Source organism: Zootoca vivipara, chromosome 8 (assembly GCF_963506605.1).
Source record: "Zootoca vivipara chromosome 8, rZooViv1.1, whole genome shotgun sequence".
Classification (NCBI taxonomy): domain Eukaryota; kingdom Metazoa; phylum Chordata; class Lepidosauria; order Squamata; family Lacertidae; genus Zootoca; species Zootoca vivipara.
In genome coordinates, this window is record NC_083283.1 from 64,066,712 (window position 1) to 64,091,706 (window position 24,995).

General features: G+C 44.0%; 2 protein-coding genes across 2 annotated transcripts in view; one reads left to right on the plus strand and one right to left on the minus strand.

The window, feature by feature from the left end:
• LYRM4 (LYR motif containing 4) overlaps positions 1–12,781 on the plus strand; it is a 47,801-nt gene extending 35,020 nt beyond the window's left edge. The window contains exon 3 of the mRNA XM_035126405.2: positions 12,453–12,781. Coding sequence (XP_034982296.1) covers positions 12,453–12,515 — 63 coding nt within the window. The 3' untranslated portion in view covers positions 12,516–12,781. The remainder of the gene's footprint in view (positions 1–12,452) is intronic.
• A 6,212-nt stretch (positions 12,782–18,993) lies between these two features.
• On the minus strand, positions 18,994–23,174 carry PPP1R3G (protein phosphatase 1 regulatory subunit 3G). The gene is given in 2 exon segments (XM_035126400.2): positions 18,994–22,577; positions 22,579–23,174. Coding segments are annotated over 2 exon segments (1,020 nt in total). The 5' UTR covers positions 22,945–23,174; the 3' UTR covers positions 18,994–21,923.
• Positions 23,175–24,995: the final 1,821 nt, after the last annotated feature.

Consider the following 24,995-nt stretch of genomic DNA (forward strand, 5'->3'; position numbering starts at 1 on the left):
ATTTGAACTGGGGCTGCATTACAGAGGAAGATGGGTCATCTTTTGCCCCTGTAACACAACTCCAATCTATATCCAATGTAGGTCTTCCTTCCACTGCTATTAGCAGCTTCAGGAGGTTTGTTTTGTTTGTTTGTTTGTTTGTTTGTTTGTTTGTTTGTTTGTTGAATTTATATACCGCCCTTTACCTGGGGGTCTCAGGGCGGTTCACAGAAAATATCACAATATTTAAAATCAAAATAAAAACAATAGCCCAATAAAACCTCCCCCCCCCCCCAAAAAAAAGAGCCACATTTTAAAAGGGCATTGGATGTCAATCAGATCAACCAAATGCCTGGTTAAAAAGGAACGTTTTTGCCTGGCACTTAAAGGTGTATAATGAAGGTGCCAGGCACAAAAAGGAGGAGGCACAAAAAGAAGGGCCTCAGAAGATGATCACAGGGACCAGTCCTTGAGGTATTGTGGTCCTGAGCCATTTAAGGCTTTATAGGTCAAAACCATAAAGGTAGCCAGTGCGGCCAGACCAGGATCGGTGTAATGTGCTCAAACCGTCTTGCTCTGATGAGCAACCTGGCTGCTGAATTCTGCACTCGCTGAAGTTTCTAAACCATCTTCAGAGGTTATTTAGATTGGTGCTGGAGCAGAGAGTTATATACAACCCCCTTCCCTGCTCCAAACCCAGCTCTCCCTGCATGTCTGCTTTTTTGTAACTGAAAATGAGGTCAAGAATTCTAGCCATTGAAGTCCTGCACTTTGTCGTTTGACCCTTGACCTTCGCCAAAAGAGCCAGGCAGACACTGGGAGCTGTTCTTGCCTGGGGGCAAGTAAGTAACCCTATGCAGAACGTGCTGGGTAACCCTATGCAGAACGCGCTGAACATCTGGTTCTAGTATATCGCTTTGTTAAAACAGTGGAACAATGCTCTAAGTGTTCAAAAGCACAGGGGAATCCCAGCAGGCGTGTAGCATCCGGACATGATCTGAAATATAAGGGTTCTTTGAAATGGACCACAAAGATCATATTGGTGCCACTGAGCTCCATTTTCTTTGTGTGTAAAATATGTGACCTCTGGGTCACTCTTTCAGTCCTATCACAGTTCTGCCTATAAAGCAAAGTTGTCAGCTCCAAGTATTTAAATCATCTTATAGCTAATGCTATTCCAGGCTGCATCAACAGAAGGCGACCACTTACAGTAGTTCCCATTGAAAATCAGTGGGAATAGCCCATGGATTTCAATGGGAACTAAATTGTCACCTCATGTCCCTTCAGATCATGAGAATTCCCAATATTGTACCAAGCTATCCACTCTTGATTTTACAAACTACACCACTTTAGGCATTGGCGTATCAGCCTCTGCATCAAGGGATTAGAGTGGGCTGCCATTCTAATTGTACTTCCTATTCCTCTTTGCTGATAGACTTTAATATGGCCACCTTTTGGATCCTACGCTTTCAAAAATGTGGTTTTGAGGGGTTTTCCCCCCCTTTTAAAAAATAATTGCTGGATACAGGTACCTCTTCCACCTGCTTGCCCTCCAATGTTTTTAGATATTCTTGGAACTGGAAAACGAGCCTTGTGATGCTCATTAAAACCGAATGGTCAGCTTTATAGAACTGCCAGGAAGAATTTTGTGGGTGACAGTCCAAATTGACAGGTGCCTTAACTTTGAAGGTGGCACTTTTCTCTGAAATGGTGACGCATTCACTATAACTGCATATAAGCACACAAAAATAAATAAATTCGCACCGTGAACAAGGGCTGAAGTCATCTCCCTGTACTTGTAACAGAATGGAATGCTTTCAGATTTATAAAATAGTTTCTGGAAGTGAGGCAGTGCCTAGTGCCTGTGCCTAGTGGAAATGCATGAAAGGGCAAAAATGTTTTCAAACAAATGTTATATGGTGTCAATGGAGAATGTGTTATGCAGTTGGCTTTTTGGTTAGGTGACGACTGGTCTTAATACGTTGGTTTGAATTCAGAGGCAGGTTCTATATGGCATAAGTAAGAGAAATTTAGGTAATCAGGTTTTACCATACTCCACAGATAATCTGAGCACCAGCTTCACAGCACAGTCCAAACCCAAGATCCACCAGGATGCGAGTTTGGATTTGGCAGTTCTTGTGCTTTCTCGACTGAGCCAGGGCTCAGCTTGGAAGTCATTCTCCCCAGGTTTGCCAGGGCTCAGCCAGCAGAACTTACACCAGTTTAAGTCCTCAAAAAGGGATGTTCTGGGGACAGTATGGGGCAAAGAGAGACTCACATCTATCTTTTTTCAATCTTTTATTGTGTGCTGGATTAAACAAGTGCTCCTGTGAACATAGGAGTCTTGAAGGCTTAACCCTTGTTGTGTTGTTATTTTTAAAAGAAGTGGCCAACATTCTGACATTACAAAGCAAAACTTAAAAGTTTGATGCTGTCTGAAGTGCAGGCATATATATCACTTGCCCACCTGGGGAATCGATGCATCAAGGATCTCCTGCACAATAAGTGGTTATTGCTTTTCAAAAACTACCATAGATACCAGTCAGTTTTCTTGTAGTTGCTACAAGCTTGATTGAAAATGCAACTTGTGATTTATCCAACGAACTCCATCTTTTTAAATAGGCAGCCTGTATGGAGGGTTAATTGGGAGCCAGAGCAGAATTGCCTTGGGGTGACAAGTGTATATTCACTAGATGTGTTGTTTGTTCTTTCTGCATATGTACCATAATGAACAGTAGCCAAACAAATAGATCTGTTAAAAGGCTTTCTCATGCTAAGAATATTTGCAATTGCTGTGACAGTGCAACACTGCCATCTGTTGGCTAACACATATTTCTTTTTCTAAGTTAGACACAGATTTACTCAAAATTAAAAGGTGTTCATAAAGATGAAAGCATATTTCTGAATTATTTAACGGTCCAGTTTAAAAATCTGGATTTTGTGAAAATTATTTGAATTGATTGTAAACGCTTGAACTCAGGAAGTGCTCCACATGAACAAAGAAGGGAATATTAGGGTTGTTCACGCATTACACTGACCGCAGGTACAAGCTGTCTCCATACTTGCATAAGTGTTTGTTTGAAAGTATGTACACGTCTTGATCCGTATAGCTCATCTGTTGTATACACAGACTGTACACTCGTTGAACATTGCATGTGAGTTACTGGACAAGTGTATAGCTCAGCTATTTTTGTACATAGATTCTATATTCATCAGATGTAACAGATAAACACACCTGATGAGGATCCCATGTACACAACACATTAGGGCGTGTCATTCAGTATACATTCAGAGCAACATAACTAACAGGAAACTAAAACATTACCTTAAAGATTTCAAAATAGAATATTACAAAAGAGGTTGACTACAGAACAGGCATTTAGCACAAATGTTAAGAAAATAAATCACAAATATTTCAAAAGGAAACTTTACTAAAGTAAATCAAATATAAAATACACATTTAAAACAGCATAATTAGCAAGAGAATAAAATTTTTATCATAAACCTAGAACGTATCTGCTACTGTTGCTGCAAACCCTGCCAATGGTGGTTCCTGGTGGGTGGCAGCTGTGGTCACTCAGGTTCAATGACCTGGGTCTGCACTAAGAGACAGTCAAGACTACCGTATGCCATTTATTAGAATCAGCATGGTTCTAATGCTGTGCGGAGTTCCCTGAAAGTAAGCTCCATTGAACTCTGTGGCACTCACATCTGACTGCATAGGTTGAACCTGTAAAATATGCTGAGCTTTAACAAAACATCTTAAGCCAGCTGAAATGCACCCTTTTGCTTTTAGTTAGAAATGCAAGCAATCTTGCAAAGACGTAAACCGCTAGCATGAAGTAGGAACCCTATAAAAGAAAAGGAAAAGAGGCTCCAGCCTCCGCTTGATTATTTTCCTTGTTCTCACTTCATTAGCTTGGCAGATCAAGGAGTCTTTTGCTCTGAAAGGAGTCTGCACACAGGAATCCTGAAACAGTGGAACCTCGGTTGTCGAACGTAATCCATTCCAGAAGTCAGTTCGACTTCCAAAACATTCAACAGCCGAGGCACAATAGATGGCCGTCAATTTCAATGGAGAAAATTGAGAAATGTGCCTCGGAGGCCATTCAACTTCCAAGGTGCGTTCGAAAACAGAAGCAACTACTTCCAGGTTTTCGGCATTCGAAAACTGAAACGTTCGGCTTCCGGGACACTCAAAAACCGAGGTTCCACTGTATGTTGACTTGTAATAACTTAGTCAACTCCGAACTCTTACAGACTTCAAGGAAAGTAGATTCTGGGATATGATTCAGGGAGCTGGCAGAAATCACTCCCTTGCATGAATGGAGAAGCCACTTACGATCTGAGGTGCTGATATGAACTTGTATATGTAGCACCAAATTCTCAGCTCTTAACTGAGGCGATGAGATGGAAGGGGTAGCAGGATACACACGACCTTTCGAATGTCAGCAAGATAAAAAGTTAATGGTCACAGAAGGTCCAGACATTTATATTTACTCGCACGATACACTGTCTGGAAAAACAGTGGAAACAGCTTTTTTAATAACCCAGCTCCTCTCTCAGACAACGTAACTGCAACTTATGAAAGTAAGCTTCTCTTCTGAAAAGAATCAGGGCAAATTCTGAACACATTTCTCTCGCCTGTTCATGCATCCATAAATAGCTTGTGGTGAAATGGAGAATAAATATATGGTGTGGGGTATTTTGAAGAAGAAGAAGAAGAAGAAGAAGAAGAAGAAGAAGAAGAAGAAGAAGAAGAAGAAGAAGAAGAAGAAGAAGAAGAAGAAGAAGAAGAAGAAGAAGAAGAAGAAGAAGAAGAAGAAGCAGCTTGAGTTATTCATTCATCTTAAAGCAATAATACAGAAAAAGTAAAATGTGAAGAAATTGTATTTACTGGGGAAGAGCTGGCAAACAGCATATTCCTTAAAATAAAATAAAAACACCTACCACCATATCCATGGAAATAAATTCAGCTAAATGCAAGTAGGACTTGCTTCCAAGTAGGGGTTGCCAGGTGACCCCAAAACCCTGGCCTACTGCTCTGTGTTTTAACATCAGCTTGATCCACAATTATTATTAATTTTTGTAGTATGAGCATAGGCGTTACCACCTGCTAACAAGGCAGAGCATACTTTTGTTCACAACAGAGGAGCAATTTCCAGAAAAAATGTTGCCAATCCTAACATTTGCTTATCGCCCAATCCTATGCATGTTTATTTGATAAACCCCAGTGGTACAAATGAAATTCATCCTCATGTAAGTGCTGTAAGCAAGTCTCATTAAACTCGGTTGCACTTCCTTCCAAATAGAAATGTTTAGGACTGGGATATAAACTAAAGAAGCATCCGTGGACAGCTCTTTCCCATACTCTTACTTCCTGTTGCTTGGGGAATGTGCCAAGCTATTTTTATGTTTGTTTATGTATTGCTTTTGATAGCAACACACCAGCTAGGACTGTGATCAGTCACACCATCTAGGCCTAATGGTTGCTTCATCTGAGTAATCCAAAGGCCCCAGACGCTCAAAGGTTCGTCTTAGCAATCTTGCATTTCAGCGATGCTTTAAAAGTCTGATGTCAGGAACCATATTCACCAATGTAAGCTGCAAGCAAGATGTTATAAACTCAGGTCTTCAAAGTGGATCTGTGGATTCATCAAGCTGAAATCAGAGGCTGGGACAGAAAGAGCATTTCTGTTATAGGCTAAGTGACTGAAGAGTTTCCTTACCAAAAAAAAACATACAGATATCTGATGATGACGTGAGCATATATGAAACCAGTTACTGTACTCAATAGTTTGACATCATATTGAGGGGGGTGAGGTAAAGGCAGACAACAGCTATTACACTGAATTATGTTCCTGTTTACTTTTGCTGTCTTTGGGATCTTTTTTATGTCATCATGTGGAGTTGTTGTTCCATGTTAGTAGTTGTCCTTCATTTCCTAAGGGGACATCGCCACTTGCTTACTGCCATCTGTGCAGATTCTCCCAGAGCAGTGATCCCTACAGCTTGACCTTTGGAAAGAAGCCAGTGTCCACCCGCTGGGCCTCTTGCTGGGCTTTGACGCTGACTCGCCCTGCCTATAAACAGCTAAAACCTGAGATTCTCAGATTTGACCTGGGATGGAAGGGGAAGCTTTATGTCTGGGCAGATTTTCTTGGAACCTACTTGGAGGGAAATGCTGTGCCAGTGAGAAGAGGGGTCATTTTCTTGCAATTGCATTCAGATCCTGCAACTGCCACCTCCCCAAAGGGCGTTGAGAGTCATGACGGCTCAAACCCAGCGGTCCTCAAATGCACTCATTCGCTCACCACTGGCAAGTGGATTTTCTAACATAGTGAGGACAGGGTCAAGGAAAGCCCACATCCTTCTCACAGACACTCAGAAATTTGTAAAACTTCTCACTGCTTTCTGGCAGTCTCCAGTTTCACTGTAACAGGCATGAGTCTTCATCCAGTTCAGTGATGGCAAGAAGGGCAGGATCATTTCAACCCAATAATCCTGGGACTTGAGGTACCAACTCACATCCAAGTAGAACCTGTTCTTCCTTCTGCTTCAGGTGATCTGCAGGTCATTTGCTAACTCTTCATTAGAGTTCAGCGGGGGTGGAGTTGCAATTGTTGCTTTTCTTAAATCGCCAGGTCCGTTGGCATATAAACCATGGGATAAGCTTTGCAACACTCATGAAATGTCATTAGAAACCGTGAGATTAGAGAAACTTGTTTCTGAGTCATTAGAAAAGGGATGGGGATGCTGTGGCCCTTGAGATGTTGTTAGACTCCAGATCCCATCATCCCCAGCCAGAATGGCCAATGGACAGGTTTGCCATCTCTTGCTATCATGTTGATTAGCTTCGCTTTGTGGCCATAAGGACAAATAACTATAAGCACGAAAGTATGGTTTACCACAAGTCTTTCTAACTTGCTTTATGATTTTGACCACAACGTGTGCAACTTTAGATAATGGATCACCCAGCCTTTCACCTCTGGCGTGGCGTGAAATGCAGAATAAATTCTGAAGTGGCTGTATTTGTCAGCTCTGTTTGTTGGGGTCAGTTGAGTTGCCAAGGACAAGTGAAGCGCCCCCTGAAACCTCAGCTGCAACCTGCTCTGCAATTGGCAATGCGAGAGGAGGACAAAGACTGACTGTACAGAGAAAGAACCTGATGTCCATGGGCTCTCGAGGTCAATGCTCCCAAGCCTTTGCCTGCCCTTTGCAACACCATTGAGCAAACAGACTCTGAGAGCAACAGCATGTTTTTCTCTCCATCTCCCTTGAAGGGGCATTTGATAGCAAGCTTAGCAGCTTGGATTGAATTGCCGGGGAGGCCAGCTGCTTGTGTGCATTTGGCAGGTGGGTGGTGGGCAGTTTCTCCCTGCAAACTGGAAACTTCCAATTTCCGTTTTGAGCATCTGATTTGTTTCAAGGTGGTTTGAGCCGTGTGGGTGACTTACTCCACTGCTAGGAGCAGCACAGTGACAGGGTAGCACCCATTCCAACAGAATCAGAAGAAAATGAGAATAGGTGCACAATTTGGAAACTATAAGCTCTCCAGCAGCAAGCATTGAGTATTAAACAGAAGCTTCTTTCAAACTAAATGTTTCATTCTACCTTGAAATATTCTAGGTTTCCCACTTTGCAATTAAATTTGATTTTTTATTTTATTTTTGTTTTTTTGCATTTATTGTTCACTTTCTGTGGTCTCATTGGGTGTAAAACTGTAAAATAACGATTTGGAAGCAAAGTAATTGCCTGAAAATGACCCTTAAACCAGACTGGGGCACTTAAGGTGTGGCAAGGGTGAAAGCAAATTAGCAATTGCAATGCAGGCTGCCCATTTTGGGGACAATTGTTCCACCCTGGGGTTTTTTACGTTTTGATGGGCAAGAACTGTTAGTACCTCCATCAGTTCCACTTAGAGCGCCTATTTTCATGCTTCCTCCTAGTCAATTTTTCCTTAGAGGAGACACTACTTGTGTGGCTTAGGAAGACTTTCCTTGAGTGCAAATTACCTTAATAACGTACAAAAGAAATTCCAGCTTGCCAAAACATAATGGCTCTTCTACATCAGAATGTAAGTAAAATTAGGTCATTTGAAAAACTGAAAAGACAGTTGCGTAGCAAAAGAACTGCAATGAAACACAGCATTAGCTTATTTAAGACTGGGGTCATAAGCTGATTAGAATGCAGGTGGTTTCTGGTTTCTAAATAGCTTTTACATGGCTGCCATTTAAGGTTAAACAGAAATGCTATGAGTAAGAAGTGTAACTCTGCACATCTCTGCAGAGAACCATGCAGCAAAATGCATAGAAATTGATGAGGGGTTGGCTGAATGTGTAAGCCAAATGTTTTGTTTGAAGTAGTAACAGGTGGCACTGTTTTGTGGCCTTATTCCTCTCCTTGGTGCTGCACTGGATAGTTCAGTTGGTTGGAGCATGGTGCTGATAATGCCAAGGTTGCAGGTTCAATCCCAGTATGGGAGAGCTGCATATTCCTGCATTGCAGGGGGTTGGACTAGATGATCCTCAGGGACCCTTCCAACTCCCGAATTCTATGATTCTATGTTTAACCAGGTTGCAGTCTTCAACTGATGAGCAATATATACGTGAATCAGCCTAAATATTTCAGGGCCAACTCTATGAGGCAACAGGGTAGAGTGATCTGTTTCAGCATGCTGGGGGTGGGAGATCAAATAAATGAAGCCAGGAATCTGGTGTTTGAATGCTGCAGAGTGAGCCCTCGTGATAGGGCAGGGGGAGCATTTGGGCTCCACTTCAGGCTGTAGAATATCTTAATCTGGCTCAAAGGGCCACAAAACAGAGCACTACAGGAATAAATGATCTGTATAAACAATTGTAGGCCCATATTTCTAACATTACACAACTGCAGACTGGTTCCACACCGCCACCTCCGAACCCTGAAGGCACTTGATTAAATTAGTGGTTCAGTCTCCCTTGAACCATTCCATCCAGGAGTTTGACAAGCCTTATGAGGAACCCCAGCTGGTTCCTTGAGCCGCCTCCTCTCTGATTCCATTTCGCCATGGCTGTCAACATTGTAATTGAGAAGCCAGAGAGGAGGAACACCCCAAATATTCAAAATTGGCCCTAGAGAAGCCATCAATTAACTTGCAAGGAAATACGACAAAGGGAGTGAAAACCAATAAGAGTAGCACAGAAACAAAGCCATTGACTGACTTTGAATGGTTGCCAAAGAGAAGTTCTGTACTTTTTAAAACGGCATCAATCCGAACAAAGCTCAGGGTCCACCATGCACTGCCTGGTTCTCTGTAGCAATCGAAGCACAAAGCTGCAACAAACTCATTTCTGTATCATTATATGCCCGTGGACAGACATTTTATAAAAACAAATCTGAAACTGGGGTTGTTGTTGTTTTTACAACTGCTCGTTCAATCAGATGATCCAGATTATACTTCGGAATTACTTTGGACCTCCCTTCTCTTGGAATTAAATTGGCTGTGTGTCCCATTATGCTCACAAATCATGTTTGCATAAGCCTGCATAGATGTTTTGGGTTATTAGTTGGAAGCAACAGCCTCATTTTGCAAATAACAAAATTTGCAGGATTTTGGAGAGGGGTATTAGGATGATAGAGGAATTCTGGAGAGGGAGTTTAGGGAGGATAAAGGCATCAAGTTTGGCTCGCTCTAATTAGGCCAAAATCAGTAAACCAGAAATTCAGCAGTTGCTGTGCTTGGATCTGCCAAGTCCCAGCTTCTGCCAATGTTAAATGTTGGAACAACTTTTCATCGTGTTTTCATTTCAGTCGACATGGAGGAGGGAAGTTCATAATATTGACACCAAAAATATAGGAGGGATGGACTTAGGCAACTAAATACATTAAGCACTCTGATCCTAGAGAGGCAGCAGTCAGCTCTGCAGCGGTTATGATCTTGAAGACTTTCCCCCCATTTTTTGGTTTTTCCATTTGTTTCTATGGAAACGCTGAGGAAGAGACGTCCTGCCAGGAAAAGTAAAGTTGGAACCCTTATAAAAATACAAAAAACATCCTCTTGCTAGGGAAGCAGAAATTAGCATTTGCCATTCTTCTTACCAACAACACCTACAAGAGTTGGGGTCCAAAAGGCCTGCGGGGATTCCCGCCCCCTATTAGTAAAGTGCACAAAGACAAGAGACCTGCCAAAACTGGAACTGTCATCCATCACTCTTCTCTTTAAAAAGAAACAGGCCACTTAGGGCCAGTTTTAACTCTCATCAGAATCCAGTGGTAAAAGCTTTTCCTGGACCGTGTTCTTTTAGGTTGCAATGGGCAAGTGCCTGTTTGACTGCTCCCCTTTGCTTGTATATTTATTGTTTAAATTTATATCCTGCTTTTCCATGTCTCCATGCTCAAGGCAGCTAACGGCATTGAATCCAACACAAATCCAGATCAATATATAGGGCAAACAGGTTAAAAAACAAAAGCAGAAGAAGATAGTTCAGTTCCATGTAATTGTCTAAATAAAAAGGTCTCCATCTGTTGCCAGAAGACCATCAGAGAGTGGGGCTAAATAGGCCCTCCTAGGAAAGGAGTACCAGAGCTCGAGCAAATCCACTCAAATCACCCTGCCAGTCACAGTTCAAGCGTTGCTGGAACTGTGGGAAAGGTGCCCTCCGAGGACCTTAAAATACAGGCAGGGTTTGTATGCAAGGAGACAAAAACTAGCAGATAATGGAGAAAACTGATCTGAACTCATCTCCATGACATGCTAGGTTTCTGTTTGCAGTGAGGACTCCCCCCCCCCCACACACACACACCCTGTCCCGCTTGGATATTGGGTATCATTCATCCACCACCTACAGCTCCTAATTCTACAGTCCATCTGTATAAAACTCTTTACCCTCTGAATAACAGAATAGGGCTGAATAAATGAATGTTTTGAGATTCCTGAATTGCAGGTGGTTGAACTTGGAGACCCTCAGGGACCAAGTTCTGTGTACTGTTCAAAAGGCATGTTCTGTGTACTGTTCAAAACGTTCAGAAACCAAGGCACGGATTCCGATTGGCTGCAGGAAGCTCCTGCAGCCAATCAGAAGCTGCGTTGGATGTTCAGGTTCCAAAGAACGTTCGCAAACCAGACAGGTTAGTGGCATTCACAAGCCAAAACGTTAGACTTGCAAGGTGTTCCAGAACCAAGATACAACTGTATTTGAAATGGTATGAGGCACTTGCTATCATGAGACCAAAAAAGAGAGACTTTGATAAGGATGCAGCAGAAGCACAAATAGATGCTGAAGAACTCACAATATAATTCAAGTGGAGGTGCTTTTTCTTTAAGAATAAGCACTGAGCTGCAGGCCTTGATCTCTCATTCTGAATAATTACTGTGTTTTTAAAGAGCCAAATCTTTGTCACATTTATTTAAATAAATACAGTACATTAGTGGGGTGTAATAATTTCATTGCAGAAATAATTACTAGCTATTATGGTCTTGTTTGACAGATGCTGCATTCAATTTAAATACAAGTATCTAGGATTTGACAATCAATTTCTTGTTATGAAGCTAAATGACTTCTGTATAGGCATGTTAGCAACAAACATTATTTTTTTGCCTGCTGGTGTAATTCATAGGCTACTGTTGACATTTCTGGGTACTAAAGGAACAGAATGCTTCCTAGCAGAGAAAACCAGTCTTGCCTTAACAATGGGCCGTAACTCTTCCCTCGTGATGGATAGCCCAGTCCAAAACCCAATCGTTTTATTGTGCATCTTGGGCCAGGTCAGTCACTCTGCAAAAATAGGATTCCCAAGGAGACAGCCCTGTTGAAAAGATGCCTCATAAAAGCCACTAGACTTTGAAAACTACCTCGTGGTTGATTTGTGTTAGTAGCCTTCTTCAGGCATTCTTCTTCAGTGTTGAGACATCAAGGGAGGGGTGAGCTGTGAGGATGAGCGACTGTGTCTTTCTCCCTCCCCATTCTCATTGACCTCAACAAGTTGGAGGATTGAACTCCTGAAGAAGGGGAAAGACTCCTGTAGATGAAGGCTCCCTGCAATTTTTAGGACCCAAGTTTTCCAGGGTTCTAAAGCAACCTCCAATTCAAAGCAAGTAATAGGAATGTGACAAAGGGGGGAAGCTAGCACCGTGCACTCCCCACCCCTTGTGTGTTTTAACACCACAGATCTGCCTGAGTGTGTTTTGGGTGTGTTTAATTGCTCTGCTGCTGCTGAACTGGTGTGATATTGACGAGTATGTTGTTACTAGAAAAGCCCCTCAACGATGAAGTATACTGTACAAGGAAGTCTCTTTTTCCGCCTAACCGATTTTACCGAGTTGTGATGCCAAAAACAACAGGGAAGCAGCTTCCACATCAGTAAACATTAAGCATGATTTGTGCTTTTGCTAGGCTGTTTTAGACTAAACACAACACAAATGATCATCTTGTGCCTATTCTTTGTGCTTCCATCATTCCCTTCTCGTAAAGTTACAGCGTTTGTTTTATTTTTAGGTCACCATTGGTCAACTTTATTCAACGGAGAAGTTAATTATTGAATGCCCGCAGAACGTTTGATAGCGGATGAACTCTTCTCAGCCTGTAGCAGTGGCGGATCAGCCTCAGTATTCTGGAACACGCACAGATTTTTACTTGAACATATTGTCTTCTTTATGTATATTTCAGCTGTCTTGTTTCTCCGCTAAGTCTTAACATAAGCTGTCCAGAATTTTTCATAGTGTGCTTTCAATATGCCAGTAAGATGAAAACAATGCGTTGCCATGTCTGAGTGTCATTATTTGCTTATATCAAGTTTTCTTGCCAATAAAATTCCATAAACTGAGGTTTGCTTGTTTGCTTCTGCTACTACTCAAGTTAATGTCTTTTCACCAAGCTCAGAAACTGGTATTTATTGCAACTTGGGGGGATTCAGTGTAGAATTTGTGACGATCTCAAAACCAGGTGTGGGAACTTGAGACCCTCCTTGTGTTGCTGAACTACAACTCCCCAAATCTCTGGCCACTGGCCATGCTTGCCAGAGCTGAGGGCAGTTGTCCTTCAGCAGCATCTGCAATGCCAAACGTGTTCCAAACCTGTTCCAAACCATTTCAAGAGACCTTATTTCAGAGAATGCAGTTAAGACTGCAGTCCTAGATCAATTTTTACTAAGTTCATGCCCTGCAGACAGTTTGAACTTTAGCTTCCAATCCAGTACAAACCAGATTTCCCTAAATAGGGAGAACCATAGTTTTGTTGAACACCGCTTAAGCATTTCAAAATTCCATGGGGACTTAATCTACTTAAACATGTTATCTGAAGAGCTATGAAATTTACAACTTAAAAGGATTGCTTTTCTTCTAAAGGCACCTGAGCAATGGAGTGTTGTTTTCCAGAGGCTACAAATATACAGGTATCCATTTGGTATGCCATATCATAGCAGTGGCAAGGGCAGTTTGGCCCACAAGGCTCCCCCCCCCCAAATAAAAGCTGCACCATGTCAACAATGGGGCAGGTAAACATGCAGCTCCCTGCCAAAAGTGTAGTTTGTAGGCACCACTAGTCAGCTGGTCACTGTTATTTGCAAATTCCTGCGCCTTCGTTCTGTTTGATTTCAATTCCCTCGACATCAGGGCGATGCCAGTTTAATTGATAGGTGGGTCCTATGCACACAAGCCCTGCCACGGCAGCTGTGTGGCATTCTCATACAAAACTGAACACGTACAGTGCCAAAAGAAAACAGTGACACCACCATGAAAACAGTGATGAGGCAGGGGCCTGGCCAATGGGATACAGCCTACATATTACCTAGTATTTTTAAAAAATCAAACCTAAAAGTACATCTAGGCTTAACAGTAGGCCTCCCAATAGTTAAGCCAGTGCTTCTGAGAAGGTTACAAGCATGGTGAGAATAACCATTTGGTTGTCACCTTGTGAACTCCGTAACCATATACTTAATTATTAAATTAAATTGGACACCATTGGACCTTGTGAAAATATACTGTGTGTATTATGCATTATAAGTAGTGCTCTCACTTCAGCTGGGGATCTAGAAGCTGCACAAGATTATGAAACAACCACTAGAAGCAAGTTTGACTGTATGGTAGCACCGCACTCAGCCTTTACTCTTCAGTAAAGCATTCAAGTGCATTGTTTTTAATCAATGCTTCCCCCTCCTTCCCCAAGCTCTTGGATCCACATACTAGTTGACACCAGAAATTGGTTTCTTTATGGACATATAAGGAAGAGATTCCCGCCCCAGCCCCCTGTTTACAGCAACAAGAAATGTTCCAGTTTGTTCATCAATTGCTAAGCAGCACTGTACGAAGGTATTGGCGAGGGGATGAGCGAAGGGAAGGAATTGCTTCGAACATAATGCTGATCCTATCAGCTTCCTTATCGAGTCCAAATCTCTGCTCAGATGCCAGGCACCAAAATTGGGCTATTTGCTATTTCAAAGGTCAAAAGAACACAACAATTTTCTGAAACTTACAAAAACATTCAGGCTTTTTACTAGCAAGAATGATTAACAATCTGCTACATCTGTAGACACCATATTGCTCCCATGCGCTTCAGAGTCCAATAAAAAAAAGACATGGAGAGCCTTTAAGAAAGCAGGTTCTTATAGGCCAGGGGTCCCCAAACTACGGCCCCCGTCATATAGACCTATACTAATTACAGAGGCTTAAGTGGCTTCCAGCATTCAGCTGGATGGATCTCATGACCCAGAATTATCCCTGCTTCTAAAGGAATTACAATGAAGGCTTCTTAACTATTGCAACTAAGCAATTCCACCATACAAGTTACATCAGGCATCCCCAAACTTTGGCCCTCCAGATGTTTTGGACTACAATTCCCATCATCCCTGACCACTGGTCCTGTTAGCTAGGGATCATGGGAGTTGTAGGCCAAAACATCTGGAGGGCCGCAGTTTGGGGATGCCTGAGTTACATGAATCCTCTACAAAGCAGGCATCGCAAAACCTCCTCCAGACAAGCGTGATTGCCGTTTCCAGGTAGGCACGCATAGAGAAGCTTAGGGAAGAGTGACGAAGCCAGCTCTGTATATTATTATGTCTACCGTTCGTCAGACAGAATGGAAAGTGATGTTCTGCAAGTTAATGGTATCCTAGAAGCCTTCATTGAAGGCTGCAGGGCTCTTAAGCATATGCGGTGCCGGGGTACACAGATCTGCCTGGCACACACACACACCCGTTGCCCAGTCCCAGGCACGCAGATGGGTGGAGCCAGCCGGTTGCCTCAGCACCTTGCTGGCCCCCGAACTCATGGCACAGAGCCACCCACAGCAGAAGAGCCCGCCCACCACGGTGCTCCGACTGGCGGACGGGCTCTTCCCTGGACTCAACTCTCAGGCCCTGGACTCTCAGCCTGGCACCCCTGAGAGCTCAGTGCCCGGGTGCCTCGCACCCCTAGCACCTATGGGCAAGACGGCCCTGGAAGGCTGATATCTGAACACAACCACCAATACTTTGCTTGTACGAGTAGTGTGATCAATGTTTTCAATCAATTGGACATCTTTCCTACATGCTTACTAGGGCAGATGGAGATTCTATATAAGCCAGAAGATCCCAAGTTCCAACCCAAACTAAGATGTTTAGCATCCATTTTTATTTCTGTTTCTTCTTACCACATGCTTCTGACATTGAGATAATGGCGAGTGGCACAGAAAGCCACACCGGAAACGCATAAAAAGCCATAAGTCGATTTACACAGTCTTAACTAAATTCAGCAGTTTTGCCTGTCACTTTCATATACATGGCCAAGATCAGATTACAAATGATGGGCAAACTGCACTCAATTTAAGCATTGTAAAATAAACAATCTAGTTGTTTAAAATAGAAACAACCCTGCATCTAAAGGTGAACACTAAAGCTAATTTATAATGCTTTTCACTTGCCTCTTCATTCCTTATGCTATCATCATTTTCAGCTTAACCTCTACTTAGACATGATACCATGGCAGAAAATGTCAATACAGAATTAATAGTTTATGGGTAAACACCGAGCATGTCTCTATAATTATGCATTTTCTTTTGTTTTTGATAAATGAAGGCACTTCCCTGAAGGCACTTTTAGCTTCGGGACATCTGCAGGACAGACACATTATACGGTGCCACTTATTTCAAATTGATTTTAACCAGCTGCAGTATCTTTTAGAACCCAGACTGAAGTTTTAATATACAATATTTGTTTTGGCTTAATACACATTTTCCTTTTCTTATTTTAATCCAGATGGCTGCAGAATCTCTTACTGTTTCCAGACCTGGTACACACTAGCAAAGTTGAGAGTAAGCTATGCTAGCACTCAAAATGCAGACATCTGGAACTGTACCTGCCAAAAAAAAATTAAATGAGTCTAAACATTTAAGAGTTAACTTCTTTAAAAATGGCACCTCCAAATTTCAGAAGAGTCAAAGAGCCTGAGATGTACTTTTAGAAACTAGACAGTATGTTTGGGAAATTTGGCAAACTCGGGCATAGAGAAGGGGCAGAAGTTTATTGGTCACATTATTTCAAACTTTCATGCATTCTATGTCTCAACATCTGTTAACACTGAAGTCCTAACTTAAGAAAATTAGAACAAAGCAGGTTTCCAACCATCTTGGGTAAAAGCAAATGAAAGCAAACAAAGCCCTTGCTTAATTTCAGTCCCATTTAAAAGAAACATCTAAGGCTGCCAACCCAATAAGCCTTTATTGCATAAAGGGTTGTGGTGCTTGGAAATCTCTCCTCCTCTACAATCTGGTTATGTTTGTTCAGCGGTTATGGGATAGATATACACACAAAAAAAGATTACACTGAAGACAAAAAATGATGTCGTATGTAGCAGACAAACAACCTCATTAACACACAGGGAAAGGCATTTTTATTCATCAAGGTTTACAATTCTTGCTTATTAAAGCAACCAAGAGAATTCCTCCAACATGTCTAACAGAAACAAAAAACCTCACCCACCCAACTCACCCTTCCCCATATTCCTCTAAAGGCACTAAAGACAGAAGCATATTTGACATTCCTCTGGAAGGAGAGGGTGATCATTTACACACAGAATACAATCCATATTTAGAATACTGTGCACAATTCCAGATATCTCCAGGCACTCGGTCTCCTCTGAATGCTGTTCCAACAAGATTATTCACAGCAAATATAGGGGGAACTCTATAGTGTGCAAAACCAGTTCTTACCAGTTTTTGCCAGAATAGACAGCATGCTAGAGATTTGCTCATTGCCTGCTGCAAACGATCTCGTTCAAGACAGTATGCAGCTCTGACATATCGGCGAACAGCTCTGTTCGTTCCCTCTGAATATCTCAGGCAAGAACTAGTTTCTCCCCCACCCAATAGTTTATGGAAATAAACCTGGGGGGGGGGGAGAGGCACCCTAAATCATTTGAGCTGGCAAGAAGTCAAACACTACCTAATTTTATATTTCTAAAAGTGCTTATTCAAGCCCTGTGGGTTTTTTTTAAAAAAAAAAGGTATCACATTCCCTAAATAAAACACTCACCTATGTCTTCCACTGGCTCTCGGGTATACAAAAAAAATATCCCATGGGAAAATATATATTCTCCCCCATCCCCCACGACCTAGCATCTTTACCACATAAGGTGGTAGGAGCGTCAAAGTTTATGCTAACCACATTATGACTCACTGCAGCCTCTTTGGCATGGTATCAGTTTTTTATCCAATGAAAAGGAACTTGTGTTCAGGAGAATTTGTGCACTCATGCTTGCTTATTCATGGCTACGTTTAATACATTTTGGAACCTAGTTTTAAAAGAAAAATTGAAACTCCGCAGGGTTTCTCTGCATCTGCAATACAGTGGTACCTCGGTTTATGAACACAATTGGTTCCGGAAGTCTGTTCATAAACTGAAGCGAACTTTCCCATTGAAAGTAATGGAAAGTGGATTAATCCGTTCCAGACAGTCCGCGGAGTACTTAAACTGAAGCGTTCATAAACTGAAGCAAACTTTCCCATTGAAAGTAATGGAAAGCGGATTAATCCGTTCCAGACGGGTCCGCGGAGTACTTAAACTGAAATGTTCATAAACTGAAGCATGGGTGTAATTGGTTCCGGAAGTCTGTTCATAAACTGAAGCATTCATAAACTGAAGCGAACTTTCCCATTGAAAGTAATGGAAAATGAATTAATCCGTTCCAGAGGGGTCCGCGGCGTTCATAAACCGAAAATTCATAAACCGAGGTGTTCATAAACCGAGGTTCCACTGTATATATATAGAGAGAGAGAGAGAGAGAGAGAGAGAGAGACCAGAACGAGTTCTTCCAAAATGTTGAAAAAACTGCTGCTCTAGCTGGAGGACAACAGTATTTTTAAAGCACAATGAAAGCGGTATTAAGGTAGTGTTGCCCTTGGCATATACACAGACACCCTACACTTCTGTCCCACTGCCCCTGCCAAGAGAAGGCTTCAACTACATTTTAACTTTTGTCCCAAACAGTTATCAACTGCAGAGTCCAAGGTTACAGTAGGAGTCACAGTCAGCTTCTGTGTGTTTTTTTTTAAAAAAAATGAAGGGGAAGGAGCAGCCATTTAACACTTTAAACACATCATAAAATTTTCGAACAAGGATCCAAATTATTATTTTGTAAATTTATATTAAGCCCAGAAGGGTTATGTTCTGCATAGCTGATGCACCAAAGAAGCAGCTAGGGGCAATGGTTCTTAAGTACTGCGGACCACCTGTTTTTCAAAAGCCAGGCCATGGACCCCTTTTGAAAATTTTGATACCTCTGTGATAGCTTTTGTTATGTGAGTGGTGCCACGAACCACCACCTGGGTGCGTTTAGTGGACCTCTTGGGGTCCACGGGCCACCAATTACCTACCACTAAGCTAAGGAATTCTCAACTGCTACATACATAACAGGGAAGAGCAGTGAATAAAACTTAAATAGGGAGAAGCTTTTGAAAACACTGCATGTGTGGCACTTGGGAGCCATGCCTGGACGAGGCTTTTAGACTGATGTTCATTACAATGTTCATTACAATGTTCATTACAATGGCATTTAGACTGATGTTCATTACAATGCTAAGTGCCCCTTAATCTCCTAGAGATACATTCCTAAAGCAACCTTTAAGGTGATGCTTCATTGTATAAGTTAATGGTTGCACACTGCTACAGTGAGGCATATATAAACCCAAACATGACCAAACCCTACGCCAAAGGATAAATGGACATAAATCTGACATCAGGAATTACAATACAGAGAAACCAGTAGGAGAACACTTCAATCTCCCAGGACATTCTATACAAGATCTCAAAGTAGCTGTCTTACTACAAAAGAATTTCAGAAATAGACTGGAAAGAGAAGTTGCTGAATTGCAACTTATCACCAAGCTTAAAACCATGGAGAGACCTGGTTTGAACAGAGACGTTGGATTCTTATCTCATTATACATGATAAAGCGATCTTCAGTCATCTCCCCCCCTTGCTTTTTCATGCAAGACCATTTGCAGTCGTTTACAGTCATCAACAGCTATCAGTCAGTCAATCACCCATTTCCACCACCCCTCTGATTGATACCCCTCCCCACCCTTTCTCTACATATAAGCTTCTGGGGATTTCTATTTCAGTGTATCTGAAGAAGTGTGCATGCACACGAAAGCTCATACCAAAATAAAAAACTTAGTTGGTCTTTAAGGTGCTGCTGGAAGGATTTTTTTTTATTTTGCAAAGTTTACCCCTGCTCACATCTCCCTTCACCTTGGAGGGTATGCCAGTCTACTGCATTCGTATACCCATACAGGATCCCTCAAGGTACAACACAGCAGATGTTTCATACTACTGACCTACTTAGTCACATGACTTGGGAAAAGAATGCTAAGGTCAACACCCTTATAAAGGGTGAATAAAAGCACAAATATCGGAAATGGTGTGCCAGCAATATGTTCCCCAAATCCCAGGCAGGAAAGAACCTACCATTCCAAGCTTTAGAAAGTGAATACTGTAAGAAAGAGCACGCTAAGAAATGAGTTTGCCCTTGAAAGGCAAATCAAATAATTGTCACTTTTAGTCATTAGACCATTTTATCATGACTGGAGAGGAGACCTTAATACAACTTGACTGCCAGACAGGCTTCTGAAGGTGCTATTCAGCGGCCACTTTAGTTAATAGTACATAGTCCCAAAGACACCAATTAAGTGGTCATCAAGTTGTTCCTGTTTTAGCAGCTATTTTCCCAGAATGATTGCTTCTACCAAACACTTCACAGCCTGAGTAGTAGCAAGGCTGCAGCTAGCTTTTGTGGGTTGTTTTGGTTGGGTTTTTTTTTTAAAAAAAAACCATTTAGGGTTGTAAAAGTGCATTAAGTTTCAAAGTAAGAAGCCCTTCAAAGGACTCAACCAAGTTACAGAGATGGGACATCCAGAGGAAGAGGATCACACAAGAAAGTTGTTTGCTCTATCAGCAGCTATTGCCACAGGTATGTCTTCTCAAGCGAAGCTTCAGGAATACTGAGTGGGTTTACATTTTAAAGCATCTAGTAGTCAATCTGCACACACCAAGGATGAGGAACCATACAACAGCTATGCAGTAGTCCAGCTAAGGATTATTATTATTTAATCCTGCTTGCCTTCCTCACTACCAGCTAGATACATGCAGCTGCCACCACATGCATGCATCAACTTTTGCAAAAGCCTGAAGTGTGTGTCCACTGTTTGCAAAAAGCTTAATTCTGTGTGTTGGCAGTGGCTAGAATCCAGCCAGAAGCGGGGAGCAAACATAAGCGGGATTGGATGCAAAGGAAGGCAGGGCTCCAGAACTTCCAATAGTTGTAGAGCAGGATGAATTTCAGCAGGAAAACCCAAACCCGCTGAAAATCCCTCTTCTACACAACTACAGCAAGTTCTAGAGCTCTGACTTCATTTTCATTTGGTCACAGAAGTCTAAAACCTTTCCTCAAGGGCTATACCATCCCATTGTGGATTTTCTAGTAGACAGACATTTCACACCTTCATAGACCTTGAAAGCCCACATGTGATGTGATTTAAGTGAGAATTTCTTAACATGCTATGTGACTGGAACCAAGACTAAAATCGCCAGTGCAAACAAAAACAAGTAGCCACAAAAGTTTCCCTTTTTCAGAAACAAAGACACCAAAAAACAAAAACAAAAAAACCCCTCTTCGTCAAGCCCTTGGCCAAAATCTGTTAAGATTTCTGCCAAAAGGTCCTTCCCCATCTGTGTTACAAAAATAAGAGCACATTATCCTCCCTTTGGTGGAAGACCAAGTGCCTCTAGTTTATTAGTGTAAAGAAAAGGCTCAGTATTCAAGTTGTAACAGGGAAGGACTCAGCCGTGCATGTGTGTTTTGAACAGCTCTGTTTGCTCAGTTCTCAGAGAGACCTCTGTAATTCAACTGCATCCTTCTTGGCTTTCAGAGGTCATTTCCTGTACAAGAATAACGGAAGGCACAGGTCAGAAACGGTCCCCACCCCCACCACCTCTTGCAAGCTTGCAGAACAGCAAACTCCACTCTCTAGCTCCAGAGGTGCATACTTCCCCCTACAAAAAAAAGGATGTTTCACAGCATCAATCACTCCCCCAGTTATAGACACCAGGTCATATCAATGTTTGCCTGGGGCAGAAAGCAGGTAACATTCAGGTTGCTGCTTAGTCCTCTCTCCCATTGTCAGGCCCTGATTTTCACATTTTCTTCTCTCTTGATGCCCTACAACTTCAAGGCTGCTCCTTTGCTCCAACTTGAACTAGGCTGGCTGCAGCAAGGCTAATGTAAGTGCAAAGGCACGGTTGGCCACCCCAATCCGCTTCCAAAGGATTGGGGTGGAAGGCACAAAGGCAAGGCTGAGTGATAGCAGTTCCTGGATATCGTGGGGCTCGGAAGGCTGCAAAGCACGTGGTGCGAGGCAAAGCAAAGCACAACTGGCTTCTTGCTCCGAGGTTCTCTGGCAACCGAGGAAGGCAAGCTGACGGACCCCCAAGGGCCTGTGTCAATAAAAGGGAGGCGCGGATTTTTCCGGGCTGCTAAGGGTGTAATTGGCCCCGCCGTTGTTATCCCAGTATTCGCCCTGCTGGCTGCGGTAGCAGATGGCGAAATGCACGGCCGTGCCCTCTTGCAGACCAGGGGGGAGGCACAGGGTGAAGTGGTAGCGCTCGACAGGGCTGCAGGGCTCCGGGGGGTCCCCAGGCGGCGGGGGCAGCGGCGCTGCGGGGGTGTCCAAGAAGGAGAGCCACTCATTGAAGGTGTAGCGCACTGTCACTTCTTTGGGGCCCGGGCAGCTGAGCACCTTCACCACGCCACGCACGTCCGTGGGGGCCCCGGCCAGAGCCGTGCCCGTCGCCTCCTCCAGGCACACGCGCTGGCACTGAAACCGCCCGGGCCCGTCGGGCGGCGGCGGCGCCAACTGGAGCCCCTGAGGCAACTGCAGCGGGCGCAAGGCCGGCGCGGCGCAAGCGCCCAGGCCCGCCAGGGCGGCGCTGAACTCCTCGAAGTCCTTCTGGCGCATGGGGAAGCTCTGCAGGCGGGACAGGACGGCGGGCGGCACCTGCGGCTCCTCTGCGGCGCTGAAGTGCTTCACGCTGGCCAGGCACAAGCCCAGCGAGTCGGCGAACTGCACCCGCTTCTTGCACTTGGTGCAGCAGCCGACGCCGCTGGCGTCCCCCGACGCCGGCGCCCCCCCCTCCGTCGTCGTCGTCCTCGTCGCCGTCACTGTCCCCTTCAAGGCGGCTCCGCGGGAAGAGCCGCGCGGCCGCCAGCGTCGGGCTGGCGGGCAGGGAGAGCGAGCGCCCGCGGCGGCGGCGCAACTCCAGCAGCGCCTCCTCGGGAAGGTCCTTCTTCTTCTCCCCCGCGCAGTCCCGCTCGACGGCGCTGCTGCTGCCGCCTCCTTCCGCCTCGGCGCTGCCCGGCGCTCGCCATGGCGCAGCCGAGGCGATCTCCTCGGCCGCCGGGCGCTCGCCGAAGGAAGCTAGTAGTTGCCCCAAGCCCAGCACCGCGGGACCCCTGCTCTCCATAGCATGACGGCGACGGCTCGCCTCGCTCGCTCTCAGCCGAGTCCGGGGCTTCCGCCTTCCCTTCTTAAGTTTCCATCCGAGCGGCGGCCGTCGCGGGGTCCGTTCCGCTTTCCAAGCAGGGTCGTTTTGTCGCAGTTGCGAGGCTGCTCGCGAAACCCCGTGGCGCGCTAGGCGAAGGGGGCGCGCCCCCTTTTCCCTGCCTCCTGCGCTCCCTCCCTCCCGGGGAAGTGTGGGGCGGGGCGGGACCTCCCACAGGAACCAGTCAGGAAAGACATTCGCCACAGGCTACAAAGCACGTAGCTGTTTCTCTTACAGTCCCGGCCGGGGGAGCGTGCCTAACCCTTTCCCCAGGGTGTGTATGTGTGGGGGGGTGAGAAGTAAAAGGGGGGAGCACCCCTTCGAATCCGGCCTTGAAAGAGCCCTAGATGCAGCTTTTCGCTTGCAGGAGGCTTGGCCTCGCCACGCCCACCAGGAGTCCCCCCCTCCTCATAAGTAGCGTTGCCAAGCAGTAGTAAAACTCAGTTTGGGCTGCTCCCTGGCGTAGGGAGGAAATGAAATATCAGAGGCAGCCCTCTCTTCGCCACAGGAAGCTGTTCCTGAGGCTGCTCTCCCTTTTTCCTTCCTCTCCTGCTTTTGGCAACTTCGATGGATAATGCCCAAGAGGAAAGCTGCAACTATTTCAGTGCCTTAGAAAACGATTCCACTACAGTACAATCCTAACTTAGGTACAGAGTTGAAGACACTATGTAAAGCAAGACGAGCTTAAATGTATCTAAAAGTCATTATCTCAGGCCCAGAAAGCAAGCTTCCTTCCCCCTGCCTTCCTTTGGTGTAGCTGGTCAAGCAGAGAAGCTTAACGTGGCTGCTTGTAGATCTCCATGCGATTGCGGTTAAATGATGGGCATCTTTCACAGTCACAGGACTTCTAGATTGTCTTCATGGCCATTGTCAATTTTATTCCATCACTGGAGTGAGTGCATGCCCTAATAGGGCCAGACCTGCTTGAATGAACTGTTCCTCAATGGTGGCTGTATACTTTAACTGAGACTCTTGCCTTGCAGGAGGTTGGACTCTATGATCTTCATGACCCCTTCCAACTCTACAGCTCTATCAGTCTGTGTTAGGAAGTGTGGAAGTATGTGTCATCCCTCAGACTTACTGTATTTTTACTTCACATACGCTGGCCAAAGTTTGAAAAACAGCATTGAGCGAAACCCTGGCACAAATTAAGCCACATGCCAAACTAAGCCTCATACTGTTATCTAGAATCAGGGGTGTTTGAAACTAATAATGGGATATAGTGGAACTAAACTGAAATACTGTATAGCACAGGTTTAGCATTCATTTCCATATTATTTGAAAACAATATTATTTGCAAACAATATTGGAGCAGGAAAAAAAGAACTTGCATCAAAATCACAGCCATCCTGAGGTCTATCTAGGCCAGTGGTTCCCAACAGGTGGTCCGCGGACCCCCAGGGGTCCGCGAGCTATGCCAGAGGGGTCCGCAAGATGCCATTAGAATAAAAAATATATTAAATATATTTCGTATGATAACAGATTTTTTGTTTTGGCCGCTTCCTGCATGAGCAGAGTCTAGCGCAAAACTAGAATTAGATAGAGGCAGTAGTTCTGCTGTATGCCGTTAGGTGGCGCTTTACAAACACTACTGTTTTGCAAAGAGGCAGCGCGTGCATTCTACTAACGCTCACCTTCCCAAGATGCTTTGCGCGCGTCGGCTTTATTTGTGCGCTACTGCGCAGGTACCCTGTCTTCTCCATTCCCCTCCCTCCTCCTGGCGCGCGCTGCCTCTTTGCAAAACAGTAGTGTTTGTAAACAAACCTAATATTTCAGAAATAATGGACTCAAAGGACAGATTTAACTCATCTCATTAAGAACTGAAAATTAAAACTAACTGTATACTGATGGAGTACTCTGTTGTAACTGTAAAAAACGTATAAATATAAAATATAAAAAGACTCTTAATTTGGCTCTCACTTTTTAATTTTAGGATTAGGAATTAATGGGGGTCCTTGTCACAATAGCGGCTC